General features: G+C 36.4%; 1 protein-coding gene across 1 annotated transcript in view; it reads left to right on the top strand.

Annotated features, from left to right (window-relative positions):
* The window catches only part of SEMA3E (semaphorin 3E), a 238,496-nt gene that overhangs the window by 118,230 nt on the left and 100,734 nt on the right, over positions 1–19,532 (top strand). Inside the window, exon 2 of the mRNA XM_019451311.2 lies at positions 10,621–10,781. Coding sequence (XP_019306856.2) covers positions 10,621–10,781 — 161 coding nt within the window. The remainder of the gene's footprint in view (positions 1–10,620; positions 10,782–19,532) is intronic.

Here is a 19,532-nt window from a genome sequence, read left to right as displayed (position 1 = left end):
GAAAACACATTAATTTTATAGCATAAAACATTTCTGAGTTAATATTGAAATATATTCATAGTTTAATAGCTGGTTAAGCTAATTACAACTATGTATGTATTAGCCAACTTCCAAAATTCAGAAAACATCTTACAAAATGCATTTTTTTGGTGCAGATATAGACTGAGCCTCAGAAGTCAAGATTGTTAAATACATGTTAGAGGGAATGAATTACACAGTACTATCGTTCATTTATTTTAAATCTAATTCTGACAGAATATGATGTAAATTTATAGAGCAATTGTATTTTATTATGCTGTAAGTTTTAAATACTGAACAAGAGCCGAGCCATAGTGAAATGGCATAATCCAGAAAAACTGTCTTTTAAAATATTACTGTGAATGAATGCATTTATATATGTCTAACATTAAAAAATAGGTAACACATGAATGAATGAATGAAATCAAAGCTTTGTTGCTGGAGACAGTATCATAGACTGTATGAAAATATTTTCGAAGAAAATGTTCTCATGGTGATCAGACCTGTAGTACATTTAGAAAACCAAGAGCATTTTGTAGGACTTGTAGAAATGTATCCCACCCCAAACATAAATTTTCAGTGACTAACCATACAGAAAACATTACAGTATTTCACATATATTCTTGGCTTTCTTAGCTTCCGCTTTGAATATTTCACATATTTTCTAAAATATTTGTTACTTGGAATTCTGAATTTCTTATAAGCAAGTGTCCCAAAATCTCTATAGAGTTAAGAGTAGGGCTTAAAGGTCAGTTTTGGGTGAATCATTTTTTTCCTCCATATGAAAGAGCCTTTCTCATTGGTTACTGTTCAGTAAAAGCTTGGCCATAAATAAAAATTGACCTTCACAGCATTGGCCTTGGGAAAGTATATATTGAGCAGATTTCCTGTATTTCATTAGAGTGATTAAGTTACTAAGAAAATATTAGATTGTTGCTCTTAATAGAACTCCTAGTTAATCTAAGGAAGGGTAGTAGATTTGGAAAATCATGGATGATTAAAAATAATTGTTAAAACCCAGAGAATCAAAATGGATTCAGTAGGGAGCTTCAGAAATGGAGCTGTAGGAAAAGTCCAGAGAAGTCTAAGGGAATTGGAATCTGAAGAGGCCAGATGGAAAACATAGCCCTGAAGGCAGGGAGGATGAATGAGAGGACCCAAAAGTCTGGATCATTAGCAGTGTCCTAGGAAAGGAGGCATCTCACCAAGGCCTCTGGTTGTAAAACCATTGTCACCATGGTGACTAAAGCACTTCCACTGTGGGCAAGGCCACTCATTGCCTGTTTGTACATAACTCCCCAGCTGAACATTTGTGTGTAGGAGTTTGTTCACATGCAAATTCAGCCTCTGGGAGACTGAGCATTTTCTCTGGCCACTTCTGATTCATAACATTGTATGTGTGTGTACTGTTATTGGCAAACTGGTTAATTACCCCAGTCAAAAATTAACTCTATTTACTAAAGCAAAAACATAACACATTAAAAATATATTTCTAATGTGGCTGAAGCACACGTGTGTTTAAGGGTTTAACCTCCATCTCCTAACCATAACTTCATGTCACATAAAACTTTAAGTTTGAAAAGTTCTTAAATTCAGATGTTGACAAAGCACCTTTAATCTTGTGGAAGAATAGGCTACGGATGGACTTAAAGAGAAAAATGATAAAAATAAAGACACAGTATTCTATGTGAAAAGATGCCTTATTTTGCCCATAATAATTCCCCAATCAGATCAGCAAAAATCCTGAACTTTAATAATACAATATTGTCAAGGCTGCAAGGAAACAGTCACGTGTACATATAGCAGTAGAATCTTAAACTGATAAAATCGTTACTGAGACAAATTGGCAGTATCTGCAAAAAAAAAATTACAAGTTCATGGAGTTTTTTTTCGACCTGGTAATTCCACTTGTAAAAATGTATCTTACAAATACATTTTAACATATGCTGGTTGACATATGCATATACATTATTGTGCTCTTCTTAATAGCAAAAATTTGAAAGAGTTCAAATGTATGCCAATAGGTGATTCCTAAAATAGAATACCATGCAACTATAACCTCTCTAAGTTTTGAACAGAAAAATTTCCAAGGTGTATTAAGTGAACAAAAAGTAAAGAACAGAGTTTATATTATGATTTTTTTGTGCACAAAGTTGGGAAGATATTAAAGACCTGTCTACCTTACTTGTTGTATATGTATTAGAAACTCTGGAAGAATATCCAAGAAACTAGACATGGTTAAGCCATTGAGGGCAAAGGACTGAGAACTGCAGAGGAAGAGGAAGTCCAGATACGAGGGAGTTTATCATCATAACCTTCTGCATTCTTTCTGGTTTTGAACTATAAAGTGCATTTCCTTAAAAATAAAATAGAATAGAATAGAATAAAATAAAAGGGCCCAATTATATCAAGCATGTAACCTTGGAAAACCTCACATCTAAAATTATTTTAGAGAAATAGAATGAGGGATACCAAAATCTGACTTGTGTTATTTTTACAGAATTAGGTTGATCTTTAATATCTCTCTGAAATCCCCCAGATAGTGCCTAGAGGTCCATATGTAGTGAATTTTTCAACAAATTGAGTGATGGTGTTATCCCAGTCCTAAATAACTTAAATATTAAAAAAAAAATTCTTTTTGGGGTGCCTGGATGGCTCAGTTGGTTGACTGTGCAACTCTTGATTTCGGCTCAGGTCGTGATCTCACACTTTGTGAGACCAAGCCCCGTATTGGGCTCTGTGCTGACAGTGTGGAGTCTCCTTATGATTCTCTCTCCTTCTCTCTGCCCCTTCCCTGTTCACACATTCTCTCTCTCTCTCTCTCAAAATAAATACACATTTGAAAAATACTTTACCTTGTATAAAATTTGATGCCCAGCTTTCTTCCACATAGTTGTTCAGGTCTCTGCCTTTACAAGGTAATTTGCTTTCCTACTGCCATTTCCTCACTTGCTGATTAAAACAAACAAACAAACAAAAAACTCCTTTCATCTAACTTGTGCTCCCTTCTGCTCATTATGCACATTAAAAGCCATTTGTATTTTTTAAATAAATCTGGTCGTATAATTGCCCTTCAAACCTTTGATGGCCCTCCTGTTACACTTAGAGTAGCATGCCCTAGTTTACAACATCCTTAAAAGAATGTTGAATGAATGACCTACTAGGATCCTAGTCCAGAGTACCCCTGGCACACAGGTTCAGTTTAGGAAACTAATTCACCAAGAACTTGCTCTTTTGGCCTCCCATGAAATGTGATCATAATTAAACATTCAGGAGGCAATCAAAAATAAATTGTTTAGTTACTCACTTTTAGAGAGTAGCACTTTGTATTTTATGATTTTGTTCAATAACTTAAATACATGGAGAGGCGCCTGGTGGCTGACTGGGTTAAGTGTCTAACTCTTGGTTTCGGCTCAGGTCACAATCTCATGGTTAGTGGGTTCGAGCCCCACATGGGGCTCCGCATTATCAGTGCTAAGCCTACTTGAGATTCTGTCTCTCCTTCTCTCTGCCCCTGCCCTGCTTGCATTCTCTCTCTCTTTCTCTCTCCCTCTCTCAAAATAAATAAACTTCAATGAAAATAAGTAAATACATGCATACAAATACATGTATAGCTCATGGACAGTGATTCTTTGTAACCTTGCCCTTTTGTGACCTTGTGTTTGTAGAGTTCTGACACCAATAATCTAGAATAGCATGTTTAATACTAAATAATTTACAAAAGATAGGAAGACAAGGAATCTTATAATTCTGACACTATTTTGTTTTCCTTCACCAAGGAAATAAAAATCTCTTTAATGTCTGGCTATTTATATGTACATTTGAGCTCTTTTTGCTTTTGTTGGAAGTGGTTAATAGTTAAAAACGTGGGACACCACAGTGCCTGTAGTGAACCTTTGCCTTGTAAGATAGAATCTAAAATTTCAGAGAATGCATGAAGGCCAGCCACTCCATTGCTAGAAAGAGGAATTAGCAAACCACTGACCTATCCCGTTTCCACTTAAAAAACAACAACAACAACAACAACAACAACAACAAAAACCAGGTAGGGGCACCTGGGTGGCTTAGTCAGTTAAGTGTCTGACTCTTGATATAGGCTCAGGTCATGATCTCAGGGCTTGTGAGCTCAAACTCCCCATGGCTTGTGAGCTCCACACTCCCCAGTGTGGAGTCTGCTTGGGTTTTTCTCTCTGCCTCTCTGTCTCAAAAATAAATAAACTTCAAAAAAGTTTTTAAAAAAGTTAATTGCTTATTTCTTTACCACTTTGTTTCAACATTCTTACCAGCCATTAGCCATCATTGATTGGAACTGTCAAAATCATCATTTTGTAAGAAACCTTTTCCTTTTGGGACCATTAAGAAGAAGAAAATTTCTAAAAGTTATTTCATTTCTATATTTCATTTTCGTTAGCAGTACTTACTATGTATGGAATTCAGTATTGTTAAATTAACTTTAAGACATGCAATGAATAAAATAATTGATTCAGAAAATAATGACAAGTTTAAATTTCTGGGTCTCAGGAAGTTGCTACTTTGCAGGTGACAGTAGAGGAAGAAAACACTCCTCCCTTGGGAATCTGTTTTTGTTTGAGAACTGAAAAATGTGTACTCCCTCCTCCCCCTTCTTACTACACATGGGTGTGTGGAATTTAAATATATTTTGACAGAGTGTAGAGAACCGTTTCTGTAACATACTGATGTCAATGATTTTTAAAACTATTTCCCTTACAGGTTAAAAAAGAAAGACCATGAGAGGAAGTGACTAAATCCGTTGTGTATATCTTCATTGACAGCTGATAATTAGCATGCAGCTTAGCAGTAATAATTAGTTGCCTCTTGAGAAAATTTCCGGATGAACTCTGAGTTGGTGCATCTCAGTTTAGTCTTGTTTCTTTGTCCAGTCCCTCCCCCAAGTAATTCATGTTATTTTTAGAGTAGGAAGAACTCAAGATGAGCTCTCTCCTTTTAACCGAGTCAGCACTGTCCATTATTTGCACTGTGTTGTCTGGAGATTACCTGAGATTAGAGTTTCTTTTGTCCCCCCTCTTCCTGTATGTTTTCTAATTCTTTCATCTAGGCAGCTTGAAACAGTGCAGATGGATAAAGAAGTTAGCCATTGCTTGGTAAATATGACAAGTCCACAGACTATAATTTGGAGCTAAAATCATTAATATGACAAAGTGCTGGCTTGAAAACTAAAAAGAGGAAAAAGGTCTGAGGGAGGGAAGCTTCTTGCTTGAATTTCTTTCGCTAATACATACCTTAAAACTTCAATACATTTTGAAACTCTGTGGTAAATTAAAAACATTATCCTTTTTTCAAAAAAGATGTCTGATGCCAAAAATGTCACAAATTTATAAGTCAAGGCAACATGGAAAATTCTGTAGTTACTTGAGTTTATAAAACATATATTAAAGGAAATTAAAACTAAAATTGATATGAAAGTGAATTTTCACGTTGATGTTGCCACTGTTGAATTATTTTGTATCAGTACCACTCTTCAGTGTTGGGAAAACCTTCCATTTTATCTATTTATATCAGGCTCTGTAAAAATGCTTTATATTTCAGACATATTACAATAACTTAATGACTAGATTTTTCTCAGTTGTTTCTTGAAGAGTTTTATATATCATGGGTTCTGGAATTGGTGTTAGTAAGGAACGAGCTTTTGATAAGTCAGTCTTTTTGACCTTTGTCTTCGGGGACCAGGACGGGAGATGACTAAGCTGTGTGAGTTCATAGTGGTGATAGACACACTAGTTCACATGTATTTTTCAAGGGAAAGGTCTTCATTCAACTTCTCTTGTACAAATTTTGGTACTAACAATGACCATAGAACCCTAGCTGTGCACCAGATCTCTTAAAACCTCTGTCAACATCTAGAAAATGGGAAGAGTTGTAGGTCCTCCTTTATGGAAGTGCCACATGATTAAATGAGACAATAAATGCCAAGCCCCTAGACAATATGTGACATATAACTACTCAATGAATATAAACTGTCATTACTACCTTGAGAGTCAGGGCTGAAAGGAACACTATCAGAACATAAGAGGAAATCCCTTTCCCTTTTATTTCCCTTTTTTTAAGGATGTAATTGTGTTTTTAATAAAGTGATACATGTTCAGTGGGAAAAGTTTGGAAATCATAGAAATGTTACACTGGCCTCCAAAAGAGTCCTAATAGTAATACTGTGAGCCTCATTTTTACTGCTTATTGTAATTTTATAGAATACCATTTAAAATGATATTTTCACATTTATTTCTTTGCGTATTTAATGAAGGTAAATTCTTTTTTGTATGAATTTGTTTTTGTCTCTCATTATGACATGTCTGTTTATAAAAAGAGTTGACAATAGATGTTTTCCTTTATTTAAAATTTTTTCAACATGCTGAAAGATCAGTAATTTGTTTTTAAAATTTTTTAAAGTTTATTTATTTTGAGAGAGAGAGAGTGGCAGAGGGACACATAGAAAGAGAGAGAGAGAATTTCAGGCAGGCTCCTCACTGACAGTATGGAGCCTGATGCGGGGCTTGAACTCATGAACTGTGAGATAATGACCTGAGACAAAACCAAGAGTCAGACGCTTAACCAACTGAGCCACCCAGGCGCCCCAATAAGTTTTTTATATCTATGCTCTGATAAATATATTTCCCTAACTTTTTCCTTAATAAATATTTTTCTGTTTTTTTTTTAATTTTTGAATTGCATAATTTATCCAAGTGTACTGCTTTGCTTTTATTAATTTTTAAAAATTTTTACAGTGTTCTTTTTATAAATCATACTTTAATTCCTAAAAATTTCATTTGGATTAGATAGATGAATGTTTCCCTATCCCAAAAGAGAACAAAAATGGAGGTAGTATTTTCTGTGCAGACCGTGAGGTTTATTCTCCAATTGAGTGAAGAATTTTAACAATTCAGTTATTATTAGGAAGGATGGATTCAGATTGGATAATGAAGACCCAGATGTTCATATTTGAAGATGTTCTTCAAAATTCAGTAAGATTATATCAAACATATATAAACTGTGGCTCAACTTATTCAGTCTACAGGAAATATAGCTTGTAATGAATTTGTTACTGTACATTTATTCATGAATAAAGACAGACTAGATAGGCTTAGCTATGGTGATGGTTCTGACCCCCCATAATTATAGGGAACACACTATTTTGCACATGTCTTCTACATTTAACCATGGATGGTTAATTGATCATCCCAAAGCAGCCAGTCTATAGGAAGCCAAAAATTTATGAATTGTGAACACTGGCTAAGCCAATTATATTCTTTTCCTTGGGAACTTGAATTGAAAGATGCAAAAATTATTGTCATCCTGGGGTGGGGTGAGTGCTGGATGGTTATACATTTGGGGGCTAATGCATACCTATTTAACATGAACAAACTAATGAATAAACCCTTTAGAATCAGTTCAGTGAAGAAGTGGCATTAAGAAAAGCAAGAAGCAAAGATATACCATTTCTTAAGAAGCAAATTCCTTGTGCTACTGTTGGTTTTCCAGTACTATGAGGCTTACCTTTCTGTCCTTGAATCTGTGTTGGCCTGATTTAATTAATCTCTGTTAATTGAAATCATTGACATCCTTACTAACATGGCTATCATGGCCATGAAGTCACTTTTGGTAGATTGCACTTTGATATGAATTCAGTTGACTTGCATTGAAGCATGTAATTATAAACACAGGTATGGCTCTTGATACCTTATTTTCTTCAGTGATGGGTGTTCATCATAGTGTTTTCCACCACATTCATTTAGAGGACCTCAGGAGAAGTTTCTCTTAGTCCTTAGTACCAGATATATTAGCCAGGGTTCCCCCAAAGAAACAGAACCAATGAGAGAGAGAGAGAGAGAGAGAGAGAGAGAGAGAGAGAGAGAGAGATGTAATGAGAAACTGGCTTATGCAATTACAGAAGCTAAGAAGTCACACAGGCTTCTGTCAACAAGGTAGAGAGACAGGAAAGATGATGGTTTAGTTGGAGTCTGAAGACCTAAGCACCAGGGGAGTTGATGATGTAAGTCTCAGTCTGAGGCAGGAGAGAACTGATATTCTGGCTCAATCAGACAGGTAGAAAAACAAAACAAACAAAAAAAGAGTGGGTTCTTTCTTCCTCTACCTTTTGTTCTTCTGATACCCTCAACACATTGGGTGATGTCCTCCCATATTGCTTTAGTTAGTCCATCAATTAAATGCTAATCTCATCCAGAAACACCTTAACAGATACACCCAGGAGTAACTTTTAGCCAAGTGTTAGGGCAGTCCTGATCCACTCAAGTTGATACATAAGATTAACCATCACACCAAGCAATATTCCTAAGCACGTGATACAGTTTTTCTATTGTTTTATGGTGGTTTTTACTTTGAAGTTTAGGAAGTCTAGGTTCCATTTTGTTATTTTCTTTAACAATGTATAGGGATATTAAATAAAAAAATTCAGTTAATAAAATTAATTCCAGTCTTATTTTCTTTATTTTCCCCCTTCATCTTGATACCTTTAGCATTAAATTTGTTGGTTCAGTTGAATGTATAAGTCATCTCAGATCCTTTTGGGAAGAGGCATGTTAATCAACCGAGTAGAAAAGTAGAGTTAATCTTAGAGCATAAAATATGTACAGCCTTTAAAAAAAAAGTTTCTATTGTAGAATGCCTGTGTCCATTATTCCTGATATATGTAGATATACGTTTAAAACACAAATATTTACTCATAATGGATACTTGTGACCTTTTCTGACTTAAAGTCAAGATTGTCAGAGAATCACAGACAGCTAAGAAGGGCAGTTTGTGTCTTAGCAAAAATTGAGGATCACGGTAAGGATTTATGCCTGTGGAAATTGATAAGAAAAATATAAATTGTCGCATTGATATGTTTGGTCACTATCATGATTCTGAAATAATGTATCTACTGACATGCTTGAACATCTTAGGAATCAGTCCTTGGCACTATTCTGTTGTATGGTGATGGTCAAAGTGGAGAATTGAAGAAGCAACTCAGGACGCTTCTCTAATTTTGTGAAAATGTTTAAAGAAAATGATAGTCTATTCTTTGGGTCTTCTAAATTCAAAAACTTAATGTGACTTGAGGAATTATTCTAGAAGTGTCTTCATAAGTGATGAAATTTCTTGACTTTTTGCCTAAATCATGTGTGTGATACTCAATTTAATGTATCCAAATGTATCTTGGCAGCAATTTCTCTGAGGCAATATAAATAAATCAAAATAAGATCCAAAATTCCTTACAACTTAAAAAAAAAAGGTATTCTTAGACCCTATAATAATTAAAATATATGAAAAGTCATAAATGAATATTTTAACTACTTCCCTTTAAGTAAGCTTAAATATGGCACATGTGATATTTACACTTATTAATTATACTCCTTCAATTTGTTAAACTTCCAAAAATACAGGTTTTATACTGCAGTTTGAAAGACTCTCTAAAATATCTGGGTGTTGGGTTTATTTATTTATTTTTTCTTACAGTATTTTTATGACCTCCACTCTAGAAATGCAATTTAGTCAAAGAATTAATAATTTTGAATATAGAAGGGTGATTAACATGTGAAGAAGCCAGGCTCACCATCAGCCAATAAAGAGGCTAAGTGATTGTTCAAGGTGACTGAGGCAGTTAATGGCAAAGCAAAGACTTGAATGTGGCTCTTCAGATTCTCAGTGTACAGGACTTTCTGTGATGACATACACATCGGTTGTACTTTAATCCTCATGGTATGTGTATATATATAATTTGAGTGATCTTTTGTTGTAATAATGTATGTATAGGGATATAGGGTAGTCATTTAATTTCTGGGCACCTGAGTTTCTCTATCAGTAAAATAAAGGTCAGTAGTCATTAATTGATTATGGATGTGACTTTCAAAACTAGTTTCAAGTAGATACATTTTTTGTGAGTTGGTGTTCATCTGGAATTAAATGGACACACTTTTACAAGATTTTTTTGTGAAAAAAATAGAATATTTTTGTATATTTAGAATTTTTGCTACACATAGAAAAGTAAGTATAAAAGTCACAATAGAATGATTCTTCCACAAAGCACTTTACATAAAGATTGTGAAAGATAATTCTTTTTTTATGTAAAAACATAAACTATTTACCTTATTTTAGAGTCACAAAATTATAAAAGATTTTACTTTGTGCACATTAAAATTTATTCCCAGTTATACTTTTTTTTACTGGTTGAACAATTTTTTTTTTGTTTTTCTAGTTTTATCAAGAAAATATTAATATGTAGCATTGTATAAATTTGAAGTGCACAACGTGATTTGATATACATACATATTATGGATACCCTACTGTAGCAAGTTTAGTTAACATCCGTAACATCACGTCAAATTTTTTTCTTGTGATAAGAACTTTCAAGATCTATTCTCTTAGCAACTTTCAAGTGTTTAATATGGTATTGTAAAGCACTGTGTATTTTTAATCCTTTGATTAATAAATTCTAAAGGCTTTACATTTGTCATAAAATGAATGTTAACTCTATAGTTCCAATAGGCATGACAATAGAGCCGTGATAAAAGTGTTACAAAGGTATCGGTATTGTGACTTGTTGAGTGAACATTTTCTTTTGCCTTTCAGAACTCTTGGATCTAAATCGAACATCAATCTTTCATAGTCCTTTTGGGTTTCTTGATCTCCACTCAATGCTTCTGGATGAATATCAAGAAAGACTCTTTGTGGGAGGCAAGGATCTTGTATATTCTCTCAGTTTGGAACAAATCAGCAATGGCTATCGAGAGGTATGGAAACATCAGACTGTATCAGGAGGGAGAGAAAGGGGTGAGGGAGATAACTTATTGCATGGTGTTACTTGAATTAGTTTTTTGATTGTCAGCCATTTTAATATTCTGAGTGATTACTTTTTGAAAGAAATAAAGTATTCATTGAAAATGAAATAATTTGGAGAGAAATTTATAAATTATCAAGAATGAACTTTTCTAGCACATCACTGACCTCTGTATTCCCAGAAGACTTTGGATTAGTGTGTTTGACATTAGTCTTTGCATAATGGCCCTTGTCACCACACCCACTGTCCTGAGATCTGAATTTGGTTCGAACATGCTTTTACCAGCAATCCATCTAGGATTTATACTACAAAAACCCTAGCCTAACGAATGGCTGTGTGAACTTGGTATAGCTAACCCTTGATGTTCTGTTGGTAATATCATTGATTCAGGTAGATGCTCCTTAAACTCGGTGGATTGAAGTATATTAAAATAGGCAAGTGCCCAGCATTTTCGAGCAAAGGTTAACTGTGATGAGAAAGACAGCACTTTGAGTCTGTGTTTATACAGAGTTGAGTTGAACTGAATTTTTTTCTGACCCAAATCAATCTTAAAACATGCAGAAATATTTAGACAATAGTATTTTTTGGCATAAAAATATTACATAATACATTTTCTTTATAATACACATTTACTTTTATGTTTGTCAAAATGATCAATGTCCGTAGTTTTTAAAGTCACTTAAAATAATTTATGATGAAAAACAGCATCCCTTCATCTCTGCCAGTTCCTAAACCCTAGAGAAAATTATTTCAAACTCTTTTGTTGTTTCTTCTCATTCTTAACCTCCATTTTCTAAATAACATTTCTAATACTGTTCTTACTTGACACCATTGATTTTAGACAGTATCTGTTCACTTTCTATTAAGAAAGATGAAGACTTTAGCGTTCTTTTCTTCCAGTACTGTAGCTAAAATGTCTCTGCACTATACCAACATCCCCCAGTTATCTGTCCCCTCATTTAGCTATAGCACAATTTTGAGTAAGTAATAACCATTTAGATTAGTATAATTAGGAAAATCGATCCCACTTCTTTTTTATCCCGAGATTAAATATTATCCCCACCCTTTCTTTTCTGTTCGCTTAGATTTTTATATTACTTTCACTAATTTTTCACCAAACACCAAACTCTCTACCAGACTTGTTCTCCGTCTCTCAGTTTTCATTAATTTCAAGATTTTTTTTAAATTTCAGGAGTAGAATTTAGTGATTCATCGCTTATATATAACACCCAGTGCTCATCGCAGCAAGTGCCCTCCTTAATGCCCATCACCTGTTTAGCCCATCCCCCCCACCAGTTTTTTTTTTTTATTTCAATGTTTATTTAGTTTGGAGACAGGGAGATAGAGCATGAGCAGGGGAGGGGCAGAGTGAAAGGGAGACACAGAATCTGAAACAGGCTCCAGGCTCTGAGCTGTCAGCACAGAGCCCAATGCGGGGCTCGAACCCACGAACTGTGAGATCATGACCTGAGCCCAAAGTTGGGCGCTTAACCGAATGAGCCACCCAGGCGCCCCACCCCCCACCAGTTTTTAAATTAGACATATCCTTTCTGGTTCTTTTAGCATCCCAGGGTTTAACTTCACCATTATCCTGGAGCATCCACTCTCCCTCTCATTTGTAGAGTCTTCTTTCTGAGTTTATTACGACCTTTTGGGGAAGTGTGCCTTCTGGTAACTTCTTGAATAAGGAGTCAAAGTAAAATGTTGAGTTTTTTATGTTTCAAAATAATATTATTCAAACTTCACATACAGTTGATAGGTGAGTATAAAATTCTCCAATGAAAATCATTGGCTTTAGAAGTTTGAGGATATTGTTCCATTGTTTTCAGATGTTCAGTATAGCTTCTGAGAAGTTGATGGCTTTTTAATTTCTAAGTTTTGTATGTGACCTGTTGCCTGCAACCTAACCCTGAATTTTGACCCCAAGCACCTCTGTGTTTCAAATTTTTCTCAAATTTCTCTTAGAGTTGATCTTTTTCATCCACATTGGGCCTTCTACAGGAGGCCTCATGGCCTTCAGCTCTGGAAAATGTTCATTATTTGTTAAATGTTTTTCCTTCTTTTTATTTTCCTCTTGATTCTCTTTCCCTCAGTTTTCTGGCCTATTTATTGTACAAACTTTCGACCATTTCTCCTGATTTCACCCACACCCACCATTCCTATTCTCAGAGAGACCGTAGACTTTGAATTCCTGAGCATTTCTAAAGTTCTTTTTCATGAATCAGCTTGCTTATTGGCTCCCTTCACCTTGCAAGCATTTAGATTTCAGCTTTTCTAGTGTGCAAAGCCAGTCAACACTTTTCCATATGTCGTAGAACTTCCAAAATGTTGCTGACATTTCTTTGGCTTCTCTACTCAAGTTCTGTTTGTCCTTTTTGGACTGTGTCCTTTACTGTCATTTTAGTAGTTGTAAGAGGGAGTGGAAGCACATACTCTTTGCTTTTTACTATCATCTTTAATTTTATTTTCTCAGTAGTTCTTAAAAGAAATGCTATCTCTTTATATATGTAACATATGTATAGTATTTATATTACACACACACACACACACACTCGCGTGCACACACACACATGCAAATGTTTCTAAGACTATCTATGACCTCCTCTTTCCAGTCAAATTCAGTGGTTTTTCTCTCTCTCTCTCTGCTTGGATGTCTTTCCCCCACTAACTGTGGTGTTCACCATATGGCCCTCTTCTTTTTCTCTCAGATCATATACGTGCTCTGATTTCCTGTGAAGGAATATCTAAGCTAGGGATCCTAAGTATGGGATCCATAGAACAATCTCTGTTGTGGATTGAATGTCCCCTAAAATTCATATATTTAAGCCCTAACCCCCAGTACCTCAAATATGACTGTATTTGGAAATAATGTCTTAAAGGTGTGGTTAAATTAACATGAGGCCGTTAGGATGGACCCTCATGCAATATGATTTTTATCCTTATAAAATGAGGAAATTTGGTCACACAAAGAAACATTAGGGGTGCATGCCTAGAAAGGAAATACCATGTGAGTCATAGCATGAAGGCAGGTGTCTATAGGCCAAGAAGAGTGGCCTCTGAAGGAACCAGTCTTGCCAACATCTTGATCTTGGACTTCCAGCCTCTAGAACTAAGATAAAACAAATTTCTGTTGTTTCAGCCACCCAATCCATGGTATTTTGTTACACCACAGCCATCATAAACTAATACAACCCCTGTATTAACATTTTAAGTATGTAAATATGGAAAGATCCTTCAAGGGATCTTAACCCCAGAAGATTAAGAATCTTTGCATTACGGGGGCGCCTGGGTGGCTCAGTCGGTTGAGCGTCCAACTTCGGCTCAGGTCATGATCTCGCGGTCCGTGAGTTCGAGCCCCGCGTCGGGCTCTGTGCTGATAGCTCAGAGCCTGGAGCCTGTTTCAGATTCTGTGTCTCCCTCTCTCTCTGACCCTCCCCCGTTCATGCTCTGTCTCTCTCTGTCTCAAAAATAAACGTTAAAAAAAATTTCTAAAAAAAAAAAAAAAAAAGAATCTTTGCATTACGGAACTGGTTCTTAAATTGTTATCCTTGGGTCAGGATCATGTAACCCTCATGGAGATGGTCCCTGGAATCCATATTTAAGCAGGCTTTCTAAATGATTGCTATGTACATAGAATCTCCTAATGATTTTCCTCAGCTGTTGTTTCCTACTTAGAAATAAGACCAAGAGGTATCAGCTTGCCACATTAATGTGATCCCCCTTTTAGAGCAGAGGAAATTGAATCATGTACTTATTCTCCTTTATTGTTTTGGCCTAACTGTACCCTTAGGCAGGAGTGTGGTAGGATTTTATAAACTGTGTCTTAGGGAACTAAACAGACTAGTATGTGGCTATTGAAGCTTCAGGGTGCCATCTCACAAGGATGTCAAGGAAAGTAGCTACACAAATTATTAAATTCAATAACTTTCTTACATTCAAGGGTAAAGCCTCATTTTGTGGGGCCTGAAGTGTATATGGTTTAGCAGACCTCTTCAGGAAATAGACTTATTCAAACATAAATTTCAAAGTTGCTAAGGTCCTTCCCTGGGTCCCACAAGGGCCAAGTACCAGCAAGGAGTCCTGAGGCTTAAGCTTCATTAGCTCTGAGGTAACTTCACCCCTGCTGCATTTGTTATATTGTACCTTCCCCGCCTGTTTCCACAGCATGATTAGCGGTGAAACTTCAGTTAGGACTTGGGTGTTTGTTTTCAGTAACAGCAGAATTACAGCTAGGTCTATGTCATGCACCCTCTGTTGAATGAAGTGGACTTGAGAATGAAGGTGCTTCAGTACTTTCCAGGCTCTGAAGGTGTAGTGTGTCAGTCTCTGGGCCAAGCTTTCCTCTCATCTTTTCTGGACCTTGCTCCCTCAATTATTTACCTGGTACTATATTTTTAATCTTTTCTGTTTTGCTTTATATATCTGTCGGTTTCTCAACCACAGTACTATTGATACTATAAACAAGTTTAAGTTGGGGAATAGGGCATCCTGTGGGTTTTAGACTATTTAGCTCTCCCTGGCCTCCCTCCAAGATGCCAATAAAACTCTCCCCATAGTCATGACAATCTAAAAGTCTCCATACATTACCAGATACCCCTTCAGAGGCAAAATTGCTGAGGGTCAAACCACTAAGTCTAGCCCATCATTCTATAAGCAGGATCCAGACTCCACCATGAAAAAAAAAAACAAAAACAAAAACAAAACTACCCTTAAATATGTATCCATGTAGTATGAAATCCCTCTTTCTTCCCATGAGATCAAGCACCTTGAGGATATCCAAAGCCCATTTTCTCTATTTTGTCACTTTGTATTTATTTCTTAACTTTTAATGTCTTTTGAAATGCAATATTTTATACTTAAAACATATGAATAATATAAACATGTTATAAAGCATAATATTGAAGTTAACACCTGTAAACCCACCACCCAAGTCAAGAATGAGAGTTATCTCCAGTCCCATTGTAGAGGCTACTTTACCTTCCTCCATCTTTCCCTCCGCATGCCTCTGCTACATAGAGGCAATTACTACTCTGTATTTTATGGCTGTTTTTGTTTTTATTTTTATTTTAAAACATTTTATCACAATAATTTTTTCCTGTATAGTATACTGTTTAGAGTTACTTGTTTTGAGCTATGTAAAAATGATACACAATAGTATATTACAGTCTTGTGGGATTATTTTGTTTTTGTTTTATTCAATATTATTTCTTAGATTCAGTTATCTTATTTGTTGATGTAGTCCATTTGTTGTAGAAATAGAATAGTGAATTAGGAACACAAATTAGATTTCTAGGTTCATATCCTGGCTCTGCGTTTATAACATTTGGTAAATTCCTTTACCCCTTTATGCCTCTGTTTCCTCATTTGGAAAAGGAAAACTGTTAGTCTTCTCTGAGGATGAAAATGAGTTAATGGAAGTAAAGGACCAAGAGCTATGTTTGGCACACATTAGATACTATGTTACAAGCTCTTGTTATTCACTTGGACTTGTATGTAATGTATTACATCATATGAATATAGCACAATTTACTCATTACCTGTCAAAGGATAGTTGGGTGGTACCCAGTATTTTGTTTTACTGATGTTTCTGTGATCACTGTTGTAAACATCTCCTAATATACATTCCTGCAGGAATAACCCCAGGGCGTATATTCTGGAGTGAAATGGCTGGTTATAGGTTAATTACCGTTGATGTTCACCTGCACAAGATTATGCCTAGTATTTTTCCAAAGTAGAAAGTGGTTTTACAAAGTCCTCTTCCCTCTAGCAGTGTCTGAGTTCCTAGTGATCCACAAATTCTCCAGACTTCCCACTGGTCTGTTTCATCCACGTATTTTTCATTAGTCTTCCCTTGATTCATTTGTTTACCCCCAGCTTATACCTCACTGTCTTTGCAACTACAGTAGCATTTTTGTTTATTTTTGATTTTATTTTTTCATGATAATTTTCATAACCCAATTTTTATTTCAGAAGCAGGATGTATATATTATAAAAGATTATATTAAAGAAAATAAAGAATGGGATGCCTGGGTGGCTCAGTTGGTTGGGCATCCGACTTTGGCTCAGGTCATTATCTCGCAGTTCATGAGTTGGAGCCTCACATGCGACTGTGTGCTGACAGCTCAGAGCCTGGAGCCTGCTTGGGATTCTGTATCTCCCTGTCTGTCTTCCCCTTCCTGCTTCTCTCTCTCTCTCTCTCTCTCTCTCTCTCTCTCTCTCTCTCTCTCAAAAATAAATAAACATTAAAAAAAAGGAAAAAGAAAATACAGACCAAAAAATACCATACTGTAGTATCAGATAGTGATAAGTGCTGTGAAGAAAAATAAAGCCAGTTAGGGAGACAAGAGTTACAAGGTTGCTACATTAGATAGGGTGGTCAGGGAATGCTTTTCCAGGGAAGTGATACTTGATAAGCCACCTGGCTTGTAGCCATATTCCAAGGCTCAATAGCCAGTGTGACTAATGGCTCCCATATTGGGCTATGGAGGACTAGAGAAGTAACATCAGAGTGTATGGCTGAGGTTGATTTCAAGGGCCAGATCATTGAATGATCAGAGGATAGGGCACCAGTTGGCATGGGTAATAGCTAATGATTTATCCTTATGGAGAGAAAAACAGTAATCTAGGTGAAAAAAAATCTTTCAACTAATGAGCATGTGACAAAAAATGATGGTGGATGACTACAAGGAAAGATAACAAGTATTGTGATCACATGAGCTTCAAAATAGCAAGGATTTTACATTTATTATTTTGTTTTATTTTCTTAATTAATTAATTTATTTTGAGGAGAGAGAGAGAGAGAGAGAGAGAGCAGGGGAGGAGCAGAGAGAGAGGGAATCCCAAGCAGGCTCCACATTGTCAGTACAGAGCCCATTGCAGGGCTCGAACTCACGATCTATGAAATATGACCCGAGCCAGAGTCAGATGCTTAACTGACTGAGCCACTCAAGTGCCCCTAGTCTTTAGTTTTAAATTTCTGTTGGGTAGATGAATTTAGAAAGAGTGAAGATTAATTAGTTAACAGACAAGAAAGGTCAATTAAATCATCTTCCTTAACATGTGGGTTTACAGTAAAAAAGCCATTACCAATAGAAAGGGCTGGTTGAGAAACAGTAGTTTCAAGGGACATGCTGGGTGTAATTAAAGCAAGGAGGTAAAAGAACACTGGAAAAAGAGGTGGAAGTTACAGTGGATTTTCCTAGACACACCAGGCATTTGAGATGATTTAATTGAAGTGTTTGAAAGGTTTGGAAGGGTGGAGTCAGATTGGGAGCTGCACAGAGCATTTTATGGGGATATGAGTCCAGCTCTTGATTGTTGATCACTTGGGGTGGGGTTGGGGTTGGGGGGTGTCAGTACTTCCCACGGGGCCTGCAGCCACTATCTAGGGTTATGTTCCAATGGATATTAGCCCTGATGATCTCTTCAGGAAGATTACTAACCTTGATTTTTACTAACCATCAAACAGGTGGATCCTCTCTGTCCCATCACCAACTCTGCTACTTCTGTGTGACTTTTATACCTCCCTCCTTGTTACGGGGGGGGGGGGGGGGGGGCGGGTAGGTGCTCTTTTTCCTTTCATGAAGTGCCATTCTTTCTTCCCGCGCTCTGTAGTGCACCCTGTTGACTTTTCTTAAGGATTGGTTATTTTCTGTCTTTTCTACAATATCATTTCCTCTCTTTCTATAACATCAGCAACAAATAATAGTTTTGTATAGGGGTTCTCAACCTTTTTTGTGTGTCATTGATCCGTTTGGCAGTCTGGGGAAGTCTTGTGGACCCTTAAATGCATTAAATCATTATGTAGGATTACAAAATAAAATATTGAAAAGAGTTATCAAATCATGAATATATTGAAATACAGCTACCACACTACAAGAATAACATTTTGGGGGCGCATGGGTGGCTCATTCTGTTAAGCATCCGACTTCTGCCCAGGTCATGATCTCATGGTCTGTGAGTTCGAGCCCCACGTCAGGCTCTGTGCTGATGGCTCGGAGCCTGGAGCACGCTTTGAATTCTGTGTCTCCCTCTCTTTCTGCCCCTCCCTAGCTCACACTTTCTCTCTCTGTCAAAAATAAATAAACTTTAAAAAAGAAAATTAAAAAAAAAAAAGAATAACATTTTATAGTACGAAAACATGTAGTTTCGTAATTGTATATTAAATAAAAAGACCTAGGGGCACGTGGGTGGCTCAGTCGGTTAAGCGTCCGACTTCAGCTCAGGTCATGATCTCACGGTCCGTGAGTTCGAGCCCTGTGTTGGGCTCTGTGCTGACAGCTCAGAGCCTGGAGCCCGTTTCAGATTCTCTGTCTCCCTCTCTCTCTGCCCTCCCCCCATTCATGCTCTGTCTCTCTCTGTCTCAAAAATAAATAAACGTTAAAAAAAAAAAAAAGACCTAGAGGGGCGCCTGGGTGGCTCATTTGGTTGAGCATCCACCTCTCGATTTTGGCTCAGGGCATGATCCCAGGGTGGTGAGTTCAAGCCCCACATTGGGTTCTGCACTGAACTTAGAGACAGCTTAGGATTCTCCTCCTTCTCCCTCTGCCACCCTCCCCTCTCCTGCTCTCACTCTGTCTCTCTCTAAAAAATAAAAAATAAAAATACATAAAAGTAAATATTAACTTTAAAACATAATAACAAAAACAATAATAATACCTAGCAGCTGGTCTTTTCAATACTGTAATTCCAAATTACTGATGAA

This window comes from Panthera pardus, unplaced genomic scaffold, assembly GCF_024362965.1.
Source record: "Panthera pardus isolate Hobbes unplaced genomic scaffold, ASM2436296v1 HiC_scaffold_8, whole genome shotgun sequence".
NCBI lineage: Eukaryota > Metazoa > Chordata > Mammalia > Carnivora > Felidae > Panthera > Panthera pardus.
This window is presented reverse-complemented; position numbering and strand designations above follow the sequence as displayed.